This window comes from Lissotriton helveticus, chromosome 5_1 (genome assembly GCF_964261635.1).
Source record: "Lissotriton helveticus chromosome 5_1, aLisHel1.1, whole genome shotgun sequence".
Taxonomy (NCBI): Eukaryota; Metazoa; Chordata; class Amphibia; order Caudata; family Salamandridae; genus Lissotriton; species Lissotriton helveticus.
In genome coordinates, this window is record NC_136065.1 from 645,032,490 (window position 1) to 645,052,009 (window position 19,520).

The 19,520-nt window shown below is 43.5% G+C and overlaps 1 protein-coding gene across 1 annotated transcript in view; it reads right to left on the minus strand.

Annotated features, from left to right (window-relative positions):
• Positions 1-19,279, minus strand: part of LACTBL1 (lactamase beta like 1) — a 602,504-nt gene extending 583,225 nt beyond the window's left edge. Inside the window, exon 1 of the mRNA XM_078643034.1 lies at positions 19,198-19,279. Coding sequence (XP_078499160.1) covers positions 19,198-19,218 — 21 coding nt within the window. The 5' untranslated portion in view covers positions 19,219-19,279. The remainder of the gene's footprint in view (positions 1-19,197) is intronic.
• Positions 19,280-19,520: the final 241 nt, after the last annotated feature.

The window sequence follows — 19,520 nt, forward strand, 5'->3', positions numbered from 1 at the left end:
GACTGCCTATATTAGTCAAATCTACAGAGCTACGATGTCCAGGAAAGTGGCCCCAGCACTAGAAATGTATAATATCAAAACTCTAGGGGGACTCTTTATGGGGCGGATCTTTGGAGTAGTGGGAACACGAATTGTCTCACCATCATAGAAAATCGTTTTCTTAGATCTCTCTTAAATTTACCTCCCAGCACCCCTCTGACCCCATTGTTTCTGGATTTTGCTCAAAGACAACTGGCCCGTAAGGTAGATTTTAAATTATTAATGTTTTTGCATCGTTTCTGGTCTGTTGAAGAGCTAGCCTCCTATCATGCGGCGACAAAAGGCCTCTTGAAACTGCCTCAGGTAACCTCCATCCCATGGTTTAGCTCCTTAAGAGATCTACTCGGGAGGCTAGGGATGGAGGCGTATTGGCTTAACCCTGAAAGCCTGTCCCTATTACCAAAAGTCAGGGTCAAAGTGATTTACTGGGAAATAATAGCAGAAGAGATGGCAAAATCGGTGGGTACCTTGACCCAAGATTTTGTTAATTTTAAACTTGTTCCAAGCTATGAGGATACCATTGATGAAATTTCCCCCCCCCTCCCCCCCGGCACATAAACTATTTATACATTTTCGTTACACAACCTTACCCACCAAATTGTTCTGTAACAAGTGGCGTCATAACGTTTCCTCTGACGATCTTTGTCCTTGCAAAGCCAGTTCAGAATCTATTGTGCACCTGTTATTTTTTTATCCCCACCATAAACTTTTGAGGAGCAAGTGGATTATCTCACTGTGCAGACTGGTCAGTCCTGGCCATTACCTTGAGCGGATGAGAATTTTTCTTACTGACACACGTAGGGTAATAGTATTTGGTATGGCCAAATATTGGCATGCACTATGGATCAAGCAATCCAAATGTACTGTATGAATTGTCTTTTGCTTCCTATTTATCTGTTAAATTGCATTTTATGGTAGCTGAGTGCTCTTTTAAAAATATTTTTTAATATTTCTTATACTCTTCCAATCTACTCTTGTGCTGTGTACTTTTTAAGATCCCTGTGATTGAAATAAAGTTATGCATGATTTCCACTGTGCTAATCCTGTGCTTGACAACTTTGCTAGAAAAACAAACATTTGAGGTGAGCAGATTCCTAGTGTCACTGATGTTGTAGAGTGCTCTATACAGGAGTTGTTCTTCAACTAAACTTTTGAACTACCTATAGTTCTCTGCTTCCTTTTGCTGAATTAATGCAGCACTTTTAGCCTGAAAGGGTACTGTTTTGACTTACACTGTGCGCTCTCTTGTGCCTCGGCAAAGCAGAACCTCTCAGAATATCTGCAATGACAGTAAAACATGGTTCAGGGGTTGCTTTTATTCATTCCAGGTTGACGTGGATGGTATTGTGCCAATTCAAGCCTGTAATACTATGCCTGGAGTGGTCAAAGGATTTTGTCATTTTACAACTCAGCGTGGTTGGCACTTTGGTAATACTATGCTTAAAGACTTTGATGTGGAAATTGCAGAAGACGTTGCCCCTTTTTAGCTCGGTATGGATTGCATTGTGCTAATTCTATGCTTAAAAACGTTGCTACAAAAATAGACATTTGAGGTGAGCAGATTCCGAGTGTCCCTGGTGTTTTAGGATGCAGCATGCAGGACCTGCTCTCCACCTAAACTTGAGAACAATCAAGAGTTCTGTTCTTCTTTTTTGCATAATTTATGCATCATTCATAAATTGGCATGGCCTCAATATTCTGGCCCCACAATATCTTTGCCCTCGATGTTCTGTCACACAACCCCTTTTAAAGAAAATAATGTGAGAAAAATGGCTTCTGCACATGGATTGTGGGCTTTTTACTCCTCCACTTAGCAGTCCTCTAAGTTAATTAATCTGCTTTCATTGTTACTCACTGACCCTGAGAACTACAAGCAAGGCTGACACAGAATAATTTTCATAGCTTCTGCTGTTAGATTAACCAACTGCGGTCTCCAAAATGAATCTGTAGTTGCACTCACTTCTAACTAGATTACTTTTCCCAGATGGTACCGTTTGGGCACTGTGCACCAAAGCACGAGGAAGCCTCGGAAACAATGAAAACGGCTTTCTTCGTATACAACACCACTCTCACCATTTGAAACACTGTCACGACTCCTCCAGTGGTGCATATGAACTCTTGATTATTGAAAGAAACCGCTCAATACATTTTCGCGGTACTAGACAATCTTGATCACAGCAAGGAAACACCATTTTGTTTCTAGGTTATATGCGCTCACATGACCTCTTACATGATCATACACATAGAAGTTATAATGTTCTACAAAAAGCATTCCATTATTCTAACAAAATAAATATATACAATAATCATGTGTCAGTGAATATAAATCATTGTTCAGAACTCTCCACATTATTTCATACTTCATTGATCATGTTGCTGAATTTAAATGCTAGAACGCTAACCCAATCACTTTATCAAAAACACGTATCAAAACATTCTTCAAAAACATAAAAGTTGTGGTATCATCTTTTTCACAATGCATCTCATCATGCTGGCAAATTAAAATGTATAAAATAAATCATATGTCAGTGAGTGTAGCTCATTTTGCAAACACCCTTCAAAATATTTCATTCACTCATAATCGTTTTGCCAAATTTAAACACTAGACTGCTAACTCATATTTCATTGTCAAAGACACATGTATTTTATACAAAGTGCATAGGCGCTTTAAAACTAATGTCTTTGGCAAAATTCCAACTACCATTCTAATATTTCCAAAGTTGGAAAACGTACATCAAGTGACTAGGTATCAAAAGGAAGTCACCTCTAAGTAGTGTCACTGTAAATGTACATACATATATTACTACCAGGGTATAATAATCCCTCTCCTTTTCTTTGACATTTTTATATAGAATGATCAAAATGTATAAATATGTCAACTTTCCCAAGTGGGTTATAACAGCATGCACAAGCATTCTGCGTTATCTAAAACACAAATAACTGCATTATCAACCTTTCCCACTTAGGGGAATTAATGCATGATCATTAAAAAGGGTTACATGCATATGTTTACTTTTTTAACCATCCAGTGTTCTTAGAAAAGTGTGCAGATCTTCCTCCATATTTAGCCCTTACAGGGTTTTGCTGTCTAACACAAGTATGTATCTTGATTCTATTTGGCACAGAATTTTCTCCCTATTGCCACCACTAGGTTTTTGGGAACACTGTGTACCACAAAATACTGGAGCTCCTTCACCTCTCCCTTATGTGCCATATTAAAATGGTGTGCAACCAGGTATGTTTTATCGAAGTGTTTTATAGTACATACGTGTTGCAAAATGCGCTTCTGTACTTGATGTACAGTACTTCCCACGTACACCACGCTACAAGAGCAGGTAAGTATGCAAACTGCAAAGTCAGTTCCTCGGTTGAAAGCACCCCTGACTTTAAATGTTTTGTTTTGAAACAGTGAAGTGTATTGTTTTATTTATGCCATATTGACACTTCTAACTAGGGTCACTTTGGAGTAAGACCCATCCATTCATCTTTCTCTGAGGACGCCTTCTGACTCTTCTCCCTTTTTCCTGGCCTTAGGCAGAAAGAATAAAGTTGTTGATCAGAATTTAGATTAGACGGAGAGATATATCCATTGAAGGAGTGAAGCAGTTGATCTATCTGAAACCCAATACTAGCAACACTATTCCTCCTCTACCAGTCCATGTATGGCCCTTTATTCACCTCATACATTTTAAGGACCACAATGATGGGAAAATTGATCTCCTCATTTAGCTGGCTCAATCAACTCATAGTCAGACTGCATGTATTTCTTACACTGTGTCATAATCTAAGACAATCAATGTGAGATACTCTGGATAATCTTACGGGGAAAAACTAGCAAGCAGAACCTCTAGGTGCCACACCATCAGATGCTGGGAAAAGCCCTAGATACGCTACAGGCAAGGCAGTTATGGAACCTGCAGATGACCCATAAAGTGTACAAAAAATCCATCACCACCAGTGCTAAAAGACTGACCAGAATGCAGGACAAAAACTCAATAGTGAAAGGAAAGCAGACATGTATGGACACAAATTATTTAAAATACATGAAACATACATTTATGATGTACAGGTTTGGGGGTCTGCCAACAATGGACTTTCTGCCAATGTGCCACAAGCAGCTTGTGGACTTACACAGCAGACTCTGCAAAATTGGAAAATAACCCTTATACACATTGTATGTTTATACCTCGTTCTTCTAGAATCTTGCAGGCAGTTATTACGTAAGCCTTTTAATAACCTAAAGGTGCGGACATGCAGGCAGGCAATTATGGCGACACGAGGCAAGATGTACAGACCAAAGACATCGGCTCTTCCTCCACCCGCTTCCTCTACCGCTGCAGATACTGCAGACGCAAAGTGCACCCCATGGAAGAATGCACAGCGCAAGGAAGGACATGCTTGAAGTGAAGCACACTAACCACTTCAACACCGAATGCAGAAGTGGAACCAGAGGAAGAGGCACTTGAGGAATGCAAGCGCTATCAAAAGCAGTAAGGCAACTGTCCCTTGACGACTCGGAATCCCAGGACGCTTCCAAGATATCACTGTGTCACCGGCACCAATAGGAAGATTCATTGCTGGATGATGAGGAGAAAGCATTCCTCATCTTGTTCACAAATGATCTGAAATGGAACAGACAATCACAGCCCACAAGCATAGTTGAGGTTGCAGGATCCAGCATTGTAGCCTCATTGACACCAGGGCCTCAGTAAATGTGATGGGCATCCAACAACATCAGTGCTTCCAGCTATGGCTGCCCCTATCTCCAAAAAATACGAAACTCTTTACATACTGGAGCCAGAAACCAATACCCCTAAAAGGATGGATGACCATGAAAATAAAGTCAGAAGGCCAAGAAATCACAACCGCCTTCCATGTTGTCAACAAGGAAGCCAACGCCCTCGTTGGGAGCCACACAGCTGAGTACTAGTGTTCTTTGTATGACCATGAAAGCCTTCCAGACAGAAGAGATCCTAAGCCCATTCCCCGATCTATTCACAGGACTTGGGTGCCTGAAAGCCCCTCCAATCAAGCTACATATCAGCAAATCCATCAAGCCGATAGTCCTCCGGCACAGGCGCATGCCTTTTCACCTGAGTCCACTTGGCGTGCAAGAACTAAACAAACTTGAGAAGCAAGGGGTGATCAAAAAGGTCTCTTGCCCAAAGCCATTGGTATCCCCCTTGGTCGTTGCCAAAAAACCAAAGCAACCAGGTAAGATACGACTAGGCATAGACGTGCGCCTCCACAACCAAGCCAGCAAATGCGAAAGGCACATAACAGCAACGATAGATGGCATAGTTGCAGACCTAAATGGCTCACGGTGGTTCGCCAAGCTGGACTTCAATGCTAGATATCACCAACTGATACTAGCGAAAAAGAGTTGCTATATCACCACATTCTCAATGCACCTAGGGTTATGTTGATACAAGAGGCTGATCATTGGAATTTCCTCAGAAGCAGAGATCTTCCAAGATGCGATCTGGGAGACCCTGTCAAGCTTGCAAGGTGTCATGAACGTAAGAGATGACATCCTGATCCACTCGACAACCACTGCAGAACATCGCCGACACATGAAAGCTGTGTTAAAATGGCTGTCCAAACATGGGGTACTCTCTATGAAGAGAAATGCTCCTTATTTCAGAACTCAATAGAATTATTTGGTTACCTATTTAAATAAGAGGGAGTCCAGGTAGACCCTCGCCAGTCCCATGCCATCAAACAAGCACTGGCTCCAAGACGGTGTTGGAGGCACAAAGCTCCCTGGGAATGGCCACATGCTGTGACTGGTTCATCCTACACCTGACGACCATTGCCGAGCATTTACGATCTCTCACCAAGACAAATGCTACCTGGAAACAAAGCCACAGCAAAGAAGACGACTTTCAGAAAGTAAAGGAAACTCAACAAAACAACAATAGCCTACTGTTTAGCCAAAAGAAACATAGACCTATTAATTGACACCAGCACCATAGGCCTGGGATCTGTACTCAACCAAGAATGGGAAACTGGCAAATGGAAACCATTCGCATTTGCCAGCAAAGCTCTCACACCAAAGGAAGTTTGAGACTCACAAATAGAGAGAGAAATGTATTGTGTTGTATTGTGACTTATATAGCGCACGTATCACCCGAAGGTATCAAGGCGCTTGCTTAGGGAACCCGTCCTGGTATTCCCCTGTGAGATACCCCGGCAGGGTATCCACAAGGTGAAAGCCAGGCATCCCGCCGCGAGGGGCCGTAGTGGAGATTAAGCAAGCTATTGCCCAGAGTCGCAGAGTGTGACCCCGTGAGTCGAGTAGGCACCAGAGCGAGAATTGTCGAGTCCGTGGAATTTTTGAGCCCGAGACCCGCCGAGGCGGGGAATCGAACCCTGGTCCACGGCCGATCTCAGCATCCGGGTCTGCCGCCTCTAACCACTGAGCCACGCTTCTCCACACAAGTGCTCAACATCCCCGATATCAGCAAAGCGACCAAAACTGACTCAGTCCTGATGAAAGTTATGGCAGCCTTCCAACAAGGCTTGTGGCAGAATTTTCTCTGAGATGGCAACAACTGGTATGGCCCGAGAAGGAACGCCTTAGAAGGATGTGGAGAGTGAGTGACGAGTTGAGCGCCACAGATGAAGGTCTCATATTCAGAGGAGCACGCATTGTAATCTCCGAGAGTCTCCAACTTAGAGTGACAACTATGGCTCACGGAAGTCACCAAGGGACCGTTTGGATGAAATCTCGGATGAGAGAGAGTCTGGTTCCCAGGCCTGGAAGCAACTGTAGAGAGTGTTGAGAGACATTGCCCATCATGCCAGCTTACAAATCTTCAAGAAGCATCAGCACCAATCACCACGGAGGTGCCATATAGCATTCCATGGTCCCAAATAAGGCTTGACTTTTGATGTTTTTCAGATGGATGGATAACAGCAGAAATAGTTGACAGCTACTCGAAATATCCCGTAGTTGGATAGATGGACTCAACAGCCTTTTCAAATGTGGCCCCAGTGTGCTGGAGAGAACCTTTGCGCTATTTGACCTAACACAAGAAATAAAGATGGACAAAGGCCTGCCATTCTAGGGAACGGAGTTCAGCGACTCGCTTACAACTTTAGGCGTCAAGTTCTGCTGCATCACTCCTCAATGGCCGCAAGCCAACGGGGAGGCGGAGCTCTTGGTGCATAGCATGGAATAAAGCCCTTAGGATTGCTGTTGCAGAAGACCATAGCCATGTCTGAAATGGGGTGGCTGAGTGGGCTAAAGAATGATGATGGATTAAACCCAGATCAGTTGACTGGGGGTGAGTGTTTGATTTGCTCAAACGCTCCATCCATCATCCCCTTTTGTATCGCTTTGTTCGCCCTAAGTGTGGCAGGGTATGCTCAGACGTGAGTCCCTTGCTCACTTGGCCACTGGATTCAAGATAGCCTGGCTGATGAGGATTATGAATCCGAAACCGGTTCCAGGATGCTTGTTTCCGGTCCATGGAAGATGTCGCTTGGCAGTTCGGGCTGGACTGTTCCCATGGGGCACAGGGTCAGACTGATTTGCATATAGCCATGTCTGAAATGGGGTGGCTGAGTGGGCTAAAGAATGGTGATGGATTAAACCCAGATCAGTTGACTGGGGGTGAGTGTTTGATTTGCTCAAACGCTCCGTCCATCATCCCCTTTTGTATCGCTTTGTTCGCCCTAAGTGTGGCAGGGTATGCTCAGACGTGAGTCCCTTGCTCACTTGGCCACTGGATTCAAGATAGCCTGGCTGATGAGGATTAAGAATCCGAAACCGGTCCCAGGATGCTTGTTTCCGGTCCATGGAAGATGTGGCTTGGCAGTTCGGGCTGGACTGTTCCCATGGGGCACAGGGTCAGACTGATTTGCATATAGCCATGTCTGAAATGGGGTGGCTGAGTGGGCTAAAGAATGGTGATGGATTAAACCCAGATCAGTTGACTGGGGGTGAGTGTTTGATTTGCTCAAACGCTCCGTCCATCATCCCCTTTTGTATCGCTTTGTTGCAGAAGACGCCAACCCTGAACTCAGTCTGCACCAATTCTTTTGGGAGTACCGACAAACAACCCACTGCACCATGCAGCAGTCCCCCTGGACCCTGATGCTCAACGGACAAAGGTGGGACACCATCCTCGTCTCCCTAGAATGGATGCCAACCCCATATGAGCCAGCAAATACCCAAGACAGGCGCACTCGAACCAATGAGCGAACAAGCCTGAAGAAACATGCTAAGTCCAGACGACTCATGCCAGGGGATCTGGTACTGATAAAGGGCAAGAGACCTGGATGGAAATTTCAGACACCGTTTGAATCAGGCACATAGACAATCAACCACGTGGCTGGCAGCAGGTCATTGCCAGAAGAGGCCAAGAGACCATCGCGAGGAATGTGTCAGGGTTCCAAAAGACTTCCCAAGCCAACAGGTTCCCCAACCAGAGGACGGTGAGGCCGCTTAGGAAGAACCGTGACCGCAATCTGACCCGGGAGAAGCTCACTCAACCTGCTCCAATCCTAAACCGCTAAGTACAAGGGAATGCGCAGAGGCTGACCTTTGCCACAAACTGAGGTCTGAGGGCATGGACTAACGTTCTTACCATCTGCTCTCTAACCTGAGGCCCAATCCACCACCAAGCCAAAGGTTGAGAAACCTTGCATGCCAAGCACAATGTTGTCATGTACCTTTTACTCAATGCACTCTCCCTACAGAAGTGCTTGCCTTGCTGCTCAGCTTATGATGAGGTCATATAGAATGTTGAGTGGGTTTGGATGTGGAGAGTGTCAGTTGGTGTGGATGGGCTGAGCAGCTAGGAGGCTGCTCCTGGTGGGGCACTTTAAAGGATCCGACTTACATCTGGTTATCTGTAACTAAGAAATGATATTAAGAATAAAGCAGAGATCCTGTTGAACATCACTTGGTCTACGCATCATTCATCTCTGTAACACTGGAGACGATTTAAAAGAACCTTACGCGTGGAGTAAGCACGTCTAAAGGAACTAAAGACATTAAAGACTTTAAGGTATGAACATTTCTCTAAGGTATGGACTTTTTTTGAGTGAAGCAAACTGGCACCCGCCCAAGCCCCACCAGTGACCCTGTCATCGGTTGCCCACAACACAAGGTGCCATCCTATGTAACTTGTTATAACCTGTATTGGGTGAGCATCACTGCTGTTTATTACCTGCTTTCTACTTTGACTCTGACTGACACTTCAACGGTATTAGCAGCTGTGACATGTGCTGAGGAAAAACAACACTCCAGAGGAAAGCAGCGATGTGTGCTGGGTATTGGCAAGAGTGAGGGGAGCAGCGATGTGTGCAGGGAAAACTGGCATCCCCGTGACGAATTGGCAGCGTTGGAAAACTCATGTGCAAATTTTGGATATATAGACTGCAGCCGCGTGATGCCTGACATTATGAGTACCGACTAGTTCTGGAAGAGGCGCCACCCCTTGTAAGTCTATGCGCATATGTAAGGGTGTGGGAATATTTTACTTTGGGATTTAGCATACCACAAAAGTTGCCTCTGCACCATGGCAGTTTGACTGTTTACACTCAAACAGCCCACGAGCCTTCCTCGGTGCGTTTACATTCGGCGTGTGCAGTCTTACCGGTCTGGTGATGTTAATTTCAAAACGCGCTGCGAGTCAAGGAAAGCGCCAGCACGCGTTCCTTACCTCTTCACGTCGGACAGCTTGAGAGTCTTTCATGACATCTGCTTGCAATACATACTGATGTTATTACGCGAGGTCACGTAATGTGACCTTGCGTAGCAGCCATTTTTTTTGCATTTCACCTTTGTTCGTGTTTCTACCTGGTAACCTAGCAACTAATTCATTTTGCCTGCATGATTTTCCGCCGCTACGCTCTTGTCCGGGACAGCACAACTTATTCAAGAATTGTGAGTGGCATTTATTCGGCAGCGGCGATATAAGGTGAACTAAAGGATATAAGGAATGACGATTTAACCGCATGCGTGCGGGCGGAATTCCGCTCGTACGCTGAGATATGCGAAAGCGCATGTTACGTGACGAGCTGGGCTCGTCATCAGCGTAGCAGGAGGCTACCTCATGACGAGCCCAGCTCGTCATCAGCGTCGAAGGGGTTAATCCATGGTTACCAGTAGGGAAGTGGGGACACATCGAAGATTCTTTGTATGTTTTTTTGGATGGTGATCCTCGGTGGAGAAGTCGCTCACACAAGCCATTTGACTGTGTTCCCTCTTATCAGATGTGATATTTATGTTTTTGTGTAATGCATTATACCATGCTTTTACACATTGTTTCCATGCCTATGAAGTTTTACCATGTTATGTCTAATATATTTTTGAGTGTTGTGTCAAGGTTTTATTGTTTTTGAAAGGGTTTTGGGGGCTTGTTTGTGTTTTGTTTATAGGGAAAGTTTACCTACTGACAGCTGTAGGTTGTGTGGGCAGTCACATCATTTTGACTGATGGTGTGTTCCCTGTTGCGCTTGACTGTGTTCAGGACTGTGCTCATTTTCTCTAGATTTTCTTTATTCCAGGTTTTGGCCATTATATCTTGGGTTTAAGTATACCGGATACCCATTGAATGTTGTAAGAGTGTTTTGTCAGCGCGTTTGTGGTAGTTTTTCTGAATTTCAAGTTTTGGCCAGTTTGTCAAGGATTCAAGGATACCTGGAATTGTCGTGGGTTATGTATACTCATTACATGGATTGTGCGTTACGAGTACGCACGTGGGAAGTTTACCTCTTGTGTTGCTTCTCTTATTGATTTTGCTGTTACCCTGTATGTGGTTAATGCCTCAAGTAGGTGTTTGGACTGTGCATTTTGGTTGTGCACGTTGGGTTTGGAGATTCTCATAATATATTTGCTTTGGGTTTAACGAGACCCATAATATGTTTGCTTTGGGTTAAGGGATACCCTGGATTGATTTTTGTTTTGAAATTTATCCATTTTGGTTTTTAGAGTGTTTTGGGGATTATATTACCCTGTCTTGGTATGGGAGGAGTCTTATTCCTTTTCTTTGGGGTAGACCTGTTCTGCCATTAGTTTGTGCAGTTGAGGGTTGTAGATTCCTGTTCTGCCACAGTTTTGTGCCTTAGTTTGTGGCACATTGGCTACTCTGTGTAGTGTGACATTATTGTACCCGCAGTTTGGGGCGTGAGTTATGTGGATAGTATCCATTGGTGCTTAAGATTGTTTTTCTTTAACTTGCATTCTTGTTGTTTATGATCATTATTAAGGGGAGATGTGTGTGGTGATCTTAGTTATTTCATGCATCTTTCTTTACTCTCATTTGTATGATTCCCTTCTACCATGCATTTGATTGTTATGATCATCATAGCAACGGGGGGTGATGTATCATTTTGTTGTTATTGCATCCTCCTTTGCTGAAACGTGTGTTTTATCACCTTCACACTTTTTAAATGTTTTTCATTGCTATAAAGGGGGAGATGTGTCAGGGTTCCAAAAGACTTCCCAAGCCAACAGGTTCCCCAACCAGAGGACGATGAGGCCGCTTGGGAAGAACCATGACCGCAATCTGACCCGGGAGAAGCTCACTCAACCTGCCCAAATCCTAAACCGCTAAGTACAAGGGAATGCGCAGAGGCTGACCTTTGCCACAAACTGAGGTCTGAGGGCATGGACTAACGTTCTTACCATTTGCTCTCTAACCTGAGGCCCAATCCACCACCAAGCCAATGGCTGAGAAACCTTGCATGCCAAGCACAATGTTGTAATGTACCTTTTACTCAATGCACTCTCCCTACAGAAGTGCTCTGCCTTGCTGCTCAGCTTATGATGAGGTCATATAGAATGTTGAGTGGGTTTGGATGTGGAGAATGTCAGTTGGTGTGGATGGGCTGAGCAGCGAGGAGGCTGCTTCTAGTGGGGCACTTCAAAGGATCTGACTTACATCTGGTTATCTGTAACTAAGAAATGATCTGAAGAATAAAGCAGAGATCCTGTTCAACATCACTTGGTCTACGCATCATTCATCTCTGTAACACACAACTGCAAAGGTCAATGCCAAGTTGGTGAAGGATGCAGAGATATTAGCACCATCCTGCGGTGCTACCGTGCTTCGGAAACCTCAACTTGTACTTCCTCTTGCCAGGCATGGGCAGAGGCTATATAATAAAGGGGCACTGGCCACACGTGGTCTTTAGCCTGTACTCTGTAACAGTGCTGTGTCTCAGTTATTTTGAATGCATGAGCTGGACCCTGCTATACCCACGCAGAGGTCCATGACACCTATAGCCTCAGATATACTAAGTAAGACCTAGCCAGAGAGTAAGAATTTGCCAGGTGAAAGAACCATAGGGCCCACAGCAGCTCTGTCAATGGACTATTTCAAATGTATTACTATTGGATGTTTTAAATCAAGATTTTTATAAGGGCAAATTCTTCAAGTAATGCCTTCATCCCGTAGATGTTACAACTTCATTAAATTTTATTTGCCGTCATTATCCTCTAGTGTTGTTTTTTTGTTTCCTTCAGTGAACTTTTGCAAAGATTTTAACTAATCATGCAACAAATAAATCATGACTAAATAAAATGTATCACCAAATCATTTATTCTCTGAACCCAAAACACCAGAGGACTAACGTGAAGGGCCAATTGCAGTGCCTTGTTCCAATTTTTGGAAAGATTCTGTCTGCAAAAGATAGGACACTGAGCAACTTTCCGACTTGTTTACGTTTCAAACAAGCTTGGATGAGTAAGAATTTTCGCAAGCTTAATGCATATAAAAAAGAGATACTTATTGTGAAGAACACCATCGCTGGACACCTTCTGACCCTGGGCGGTTTCTGTCCACTCTTCTTGTGTGACCACTATAGACATGTTTACAGACTATGAGCTCTCCTGCTAGCCAGAGAAAAAAAGGCACTTCTTCTTGTATCAAACCAAATGAGCAACATTCTTCCTAACAGCCCAAATGCCACTGGGCCTGTGCACTTTCCAAAACTGACTTCTCAACTGCCTGCAATTTGGACTACCTGATTATTTATTCATTTAAAACTGCAGCTACTTTAACAGTTAGAAATCGCTAAGACTCAATACCCCAATCATTTAACTCACGCTAGGCAGAATCTTCTTTGGCTACTGGTGAAGAAGCGGGCCATATTGAACGTTGTCTGGCTAATGCACAAATTATCCTGCACTCAACATAACTCATACTTCTGCCAAAGATCCAGGAAACACTCTATTTGGTAGAGTGTGTATTACAATTTGTTTTACTATTTAGGCCCACATTACGAGTGACCCAGTCTTAAGTGCGATAAAAAATACCATGTAGTATTGATCAGCATCCAGGCTACTAACAAACACAGTTCTGTCTACTTATCATTTCTACTGTCAATCCTTCTTTTCTCCTTCCTCCCATCTCCCACTGTTCCTCATTATCCTTAAGCCCCCCAAGAGACTCCTTTTTCCACCCCTTCTTTCACTGACCTGTCTTTCCACCTTTGCCTGGGCCTTCCCTTACCTTTGTTCCCACCCTCCTACTTTCCCCACCATTCTCTTTCACTTCCGGGCTTCCATGTTTTGGGACACACAAAATGTTATGAATGGAACCTGAACAGATCAAAGGCACTGGCTATTACCATGGGCCACATTCTATTCCATTATTCTTAGCTCGTCTGATCCCTTAAATCACCCACATGGAAATTGTTCTTTGTAACAGCCAAAAGAGATGGTCCAACCTGAACGACTATGGGCATCCCTCTGATTGGGAACAAAAGCAAATCTGGACTAGTTTCAGCCTTCTTGAGCATAATCAGTGGGGTGCAGCAGGAAGGAGATGAGAATGAGTGAGAGACAGAAGAGGGGGGAGAGAGCAACTGATAAAGATGACAGAAAGGAAAGCATTAAATGGATGAAGGAGATGATAGGAGAGTGGGGTGGGATGGGTGGAAATAGGTAGGCAAGAAGGATGAGGAACTTAGAGATCTGTAAATTACATTAGTGTAGCAGATGCAGTGGCACCAGGGTTCAGAGATGTGATGGATGGCATGCTGTGCGTTGTTGGTAGCAGTATTTTAAGACTGGCTGGGGGTATAGTTTCATTGCTTGCACAAGGGCCCGTGATCCCCAGGCTATGCCCCTGATTATACAATAGGCGCAGGACACATTCCTTGTACTTTCTGTTTTCATTCACTTCCCCCCTCTTGTTGTCCAGTCTCCCCACCAGTCTCCATTTGCTACCACTCCGCTCACTTCTGTTCCAAATGTTCCCTCATCTGCCTGGTAAAGATAACTGTTTAAGAAGTTGCAATGATATGTCTAGAATAAGGGGAAAAGAAATCAGTGAATGTAAAAAATGCTACAAGCAACATTTGTGGCTTGTATAAATGAGAATGACTAAGTGAAGAGATATTGTATAAGACATGTCACCAAGGAACACACTGGTAGGGTACAAATTCGATCATCAAAACATCAGGGGTCATATTATGACTACAACACATTTTGATAAAATCCCATGGTTACTATATGTTAGGGATACCCTCTTTGAGATAGGTCTGGGACATATCTTTTTGAAAGTCGAGACTATCGGTGCTGAGACAAAGCAACTAATTAAAGAGGCTTATCGCTCAGAATTAGGCATGCTGCGAAGTAGTGAGAGCAGCCGGTCCTAGTGTCGTGAAGTTGACAATTTATTCCACCCAAGAAAGACTGCCAAAAGTCTTTCTTGGGTGGAATAAATTGTCAGCTTCACGACACTAGGACCGGCTGGTCCAGTATTTAAGCGTTTACAAGCTATTAAGTTGCTTATACCCACTTGGAAATCATTTTTCTTCATGTTTTTTATTGTAATATTTGTTGGTTGTGATGTAATTATAATTTTTTGTAACGTTTGATGCAGAAACGTTTTTTAGTGTGTAAATAATGTTTGTTTTTTGATGTATGTACAAAGTGTATTTAGTCTTGTAAATATTCCAATACGTAGGCCTTTGTTCTGTTATGATTTTTTGAAAATTTGAAAAAAAGCATAAAATGATAGACACTGAGTAATGCTGTCTAAGGGTGGTTACAATAAATTGGTTTCTTACCCTTCTTGAATATTGAATGAGTAATTGTGGTGTGGGCTCTGTGTGTTTTTACAATTTAAATATAAGGTCTAGCCCCCACTACGTGTTTATGGACCTATCCCCTTTTGGTTCTCAAAGCTTTTATTTTATCAGCACAGCACCTGATTCATAGACAACGTGCTTCAGATTATTTACTTCTTTCCTCACCTGCACTGTGGGGGAGGGGTATGGCTGCTGCTTTTACAATCCTCCTGCTACGGCGAAATAAAATTAAAATGAACAAAACGGCAGTTCCACCAGTCACTGCTGAACGCCTGCTCTCTTAGATGACCTTTCCCTTCATATCTACACATTAGATAAATCATATTAATTTGACTGTTTACTCATGGCGCTTACAACACCTTTGAGTAATTTTACACATCGCTTCAAGAAGTCGTCAATAGTTTATTTTCATGGCAATTATCTTCGTTTATAATTGCTAGCACAATGGTGGCCATCATGAACGGCAGCGCAGATGCTGAGAATGTACTACAGCCAATATCGTCACAGTGAGCGAGTGTTTTTGAGTCTCAAGCCACGATTGGCATTCCAATACCTTTGGTTTCTCTTTGCATGTTTGGAGGGAGCACCAATTTTCCATGCTCACATACAGGTAGACGCTATCACCGCATCATTACTTTCGTTGTTACTGAATGCGTACGGCTGATCAACCTAATTCTTTTTGGCGGTCCACAAGATGATTGATATTATATATGGTGCTATTGTTTCCAGCTTGTCCATCTGGTTTTTCCCTTTTCACTTAACAAGCCCCATGAGTCATAAACCTCCACCCTGACAGTTTTACTTACTTTTAAGCAATCTCATTAACACACTTAAATTGCACTCAGACTTCGATTGGCAAGGCGGGCAACCGGTCATAGGCCAGTGGGCCTGTGGCTGAGAACAATTGGTGTGCCAGTTTTTTGGCGGGATATGTAGCCCCACCTACATTTGCTGTCTCCCTTTCCACTACAAGCACACACCGGCATAAAAATACTGAACTTGACGATGCACATTAAGTGAAGCCAGCCTGCCAATTGTCAGAGTCAGAATGACATCGGCTGCTTCTTGTCTTCACAGCATAAGGTGTTCCTGCCGCCTGGCTACCTTCAGGTGTGTCAGGCATTGAGGAGCTGCTAATGAGAAGTCATTGGCACTTGCTTTGAAGAGGACTGTGGCAGGGTAGTGGACTGGAGAGTCGGGTTGGTGAGGGCTAGCCTGGGTGCTCCTAAATTTAATCCCACCCTCACCTCCATGGAACAGGCCAAGTTTAATTAGTCTCTTCTATTATCCTTTGCCTGCTGATATTAGTTACTGCATTCAAACTAGAGTACTGGGAAACCAGGCACAAGTCCCAGCATTAGAGTAACATCCTGTGATTCGGGGCACATCAGTTAATCTACCTGAGTCTAAAAAAAATGAATCTGACCGTTTGTAAAGTTATCTGGTGCTCATTTAAAGCGCTCCAATGCCTCCAGACAACGTTTGTGCTATTTAAAACTGTATTTATGTGAGTGGTTTTATTTTTGTATTTACACATTAGCATCATTACCCTTGTAGGAACTTACATGTGATGCTAGCAGCAAGAGAAACAAAAAAACAGATGCACCTTTCTTCAGTCTCTGAGCATTAGAGAGCTTTTCTCAAGTATTGTAAATAAATGCAATGAATGTCTTAAAACCCAGGGCGTAAAAGGCAGCCTAAGTCTGTGGTGTGTCCTGTTTCCCAGCAGAATCTAATCAAAACATCCACAGCAATCCACACCCACAGGTTAAAAAAGCAAATAAAAGTGAGTTCCTTGTATTTTGAATAATTTTAGGCTCTCTGCATATATTATTTTCCATTAGAGAATTCATTTCCATTATAAGTCCCTTCCGCACATATGTTTCTTTAGCAAATCTTTGGGTAAATAATTGAATTAGTTTTGGTGAAAATCAGACATTTCCTCTAAAAAAGTGTATATATGTAATCAATTTTTTGGGGAAATGAAATAAATGGTAAGGACAGCTATACAATAAACCAAAGTGAAAATTGAAGTGCAAAGATTTACTGGCAGGAAGATACCTCTGAAAAGGTCCTTAGAGATGAGAGACGTAGACTCACATCAGCAATATACACTTGTGGCTTCCCCTTCATACCAGATGTTCATAGATAACTTTTCACATATATATACATATATATATATTACCTACTGGCGGTTGCCAGTAGGTAATTAAATTTAGAACCTAGTTTCCATAGGAAAAGCATTTTTTGATTTGCTAATAACTTTTGTGTCGTTTGACAAATCTTTGCGAAATTCTCCCAAAAAAAAGTCTATCAAGGTCAGCTCCTATCCTGGATGTTTGGGGGTGATTTGTCAAGCGGCAGCTGAGAAAAAAGGGGGTCCCAAAAAGCATTTTACCAATGTTAATTTCTATAGGAAGTTTTGAGACAGGCTACAGCCCGAACTGCTGAACGGAATTACCCCAACTTTGGCACAAAGGGAGTACTTGGTTTAGAAAGCGACCTTTTTTTTTAAATGGTGTGAATCCATTCAGTAGTTGCTGAGAAATTCAAAAAATAAGAGTAAAAAAAAATCAATTTTCCATAGGAAACTTTAGGCAAGGCTACAGCCGAAACTGCTGAGCGGAATTACCCCATATTTGGCAAAAAGGAAGTGCTTGGTTCAGAAAGCGAACTTTTTTGAAATGGTGTAAATCTATTCAGTAATTCAGAAGTTAAAATTAAAAAAATAAAAGTTTCGATCTCTATGGCTTCCGTGAAGTCGTGAACCCTCCCGACCACAAGCTTTATTATAATTGGCTGTCAACACTCCAAACCAGGAGGTGATGGCTCCCAGGGACCCTCAGCATTGAAGGGGAATTAATTCCCCCATTTAAAACACGCCAGGGGGTGCGTTTGCACAGTGGTGAAGGGAGGGGGCGGGCCTGATGGAACAAGTGTGGAAACACGCCCTGTGGTGCACTGTAAGTTGGGGGATTAAGTCCCCTTGAATTCTGAGGGTCCCTGGGGTCCAACTAACCCACCAGATACCTCCAGTAAGCGCCGCAGGGCTGCGTTGAAGAGAGTTGTCCAGGCCACGCCCCTTTTTACACCTCTGTGCAACGAAGCCTTGTGGCACTTACTGGAGGTACCTGGTGGGCCCACCAGGTACCTCCAGTAAGCGCCGCAGGGCTGCGTTGAAGAGAGGTGGTCCAGGCCACGCCCCTTTTTACACCTCTGTGCAACGAAGCCTTGTGGCGCTTACTGGAGGTACCTGGTGGGCTAGTTGGACCCCAGGGACGCTCAGGATTCAAGGGAACTTAACCCCCAACTTAAAACGCGCCACGGGGCACGTTTGCACATTAAAGCTCCAGTATGCACTATTTTATTCTATCAGCAGGGAAGCCTGAGTGAGGCCGACATTTCCTGTTAAAGCACCCTCTTCAATTGTTTTCTCTAAGTCCCCTCCACCACCCGAGCACAGCAGCTACTCTCCCACCGAGGCCTCTCTGCCCGGTCAGGGCAGGCCTGGCTCTTGCACTCCAAGAAAAGAGCCGACCAACATCACCACAAGCAAGGAAAGAGACCAGCAACGGCTGTGAGAAAAGTTGATGCTGGAGATAATCGCTTTTCATATTGCCCACATAAGCGATAGAGTGGTGCATGGCTAATCACTTGAAGGTCCAAAAGGCGAGACCTATTGGTTATGCCAATGTTTGTTTTTCTACATATTCCTCAGGTTGTTAAACCATAAATGCCTTGGTTTAAATCTCCTCAGAATTTGAAATTTTAAATATCTGAAATAAGAATAACCGCTAAAAATGAAAAGCATAAATTAGGTTGATGAAAAAGAGGCACTACTACATATAGGCTCCTTGAAATTAACATGTAATACCTGATAGGCCTTGAATGAGTGAGTGTAGGTTCTCACGAACTGGAAAAGTCGGGTTACAGATTGTCATGGTGATAACAAAGGGGCCTGTTTCCATAAACATCAAACGTTGCCCATTAATGGAGACACAAAAAAGTTACACAATTTGTAAAATCACTCCACCTGAAAATAATTATAAAGCAGCATAAAAACGCAATGCTGTTGAAAATAAAGAGCAAAGCTGCATCTCTTACCCTGTGATGAAAAGCATCCATGCCCAGCTAGAACTCTGTCCTCTTCATCAATCCTGTCCGTGTGCCATTGCGTCCAAGTACTGGAAAGTGGAGAAATGAAAGGTGTGACTGAAGCGGCCGGAATGAAAACTCCCGTCCCTGAAGAGAGGTAAAGAAAATCACACTGTTTGCTGTTATCCCACGGCCTTAAACCGTTTAGTGCGTCATCCGACTGGGCAACACAGCAGATGCAACAGATTAAACCAATACCAGGCAGACAGGCTCCGTTACAGCTAAAGCGAAAAATACGTCGTTTACAAAACACGCGCCACAATGCGTTCTGC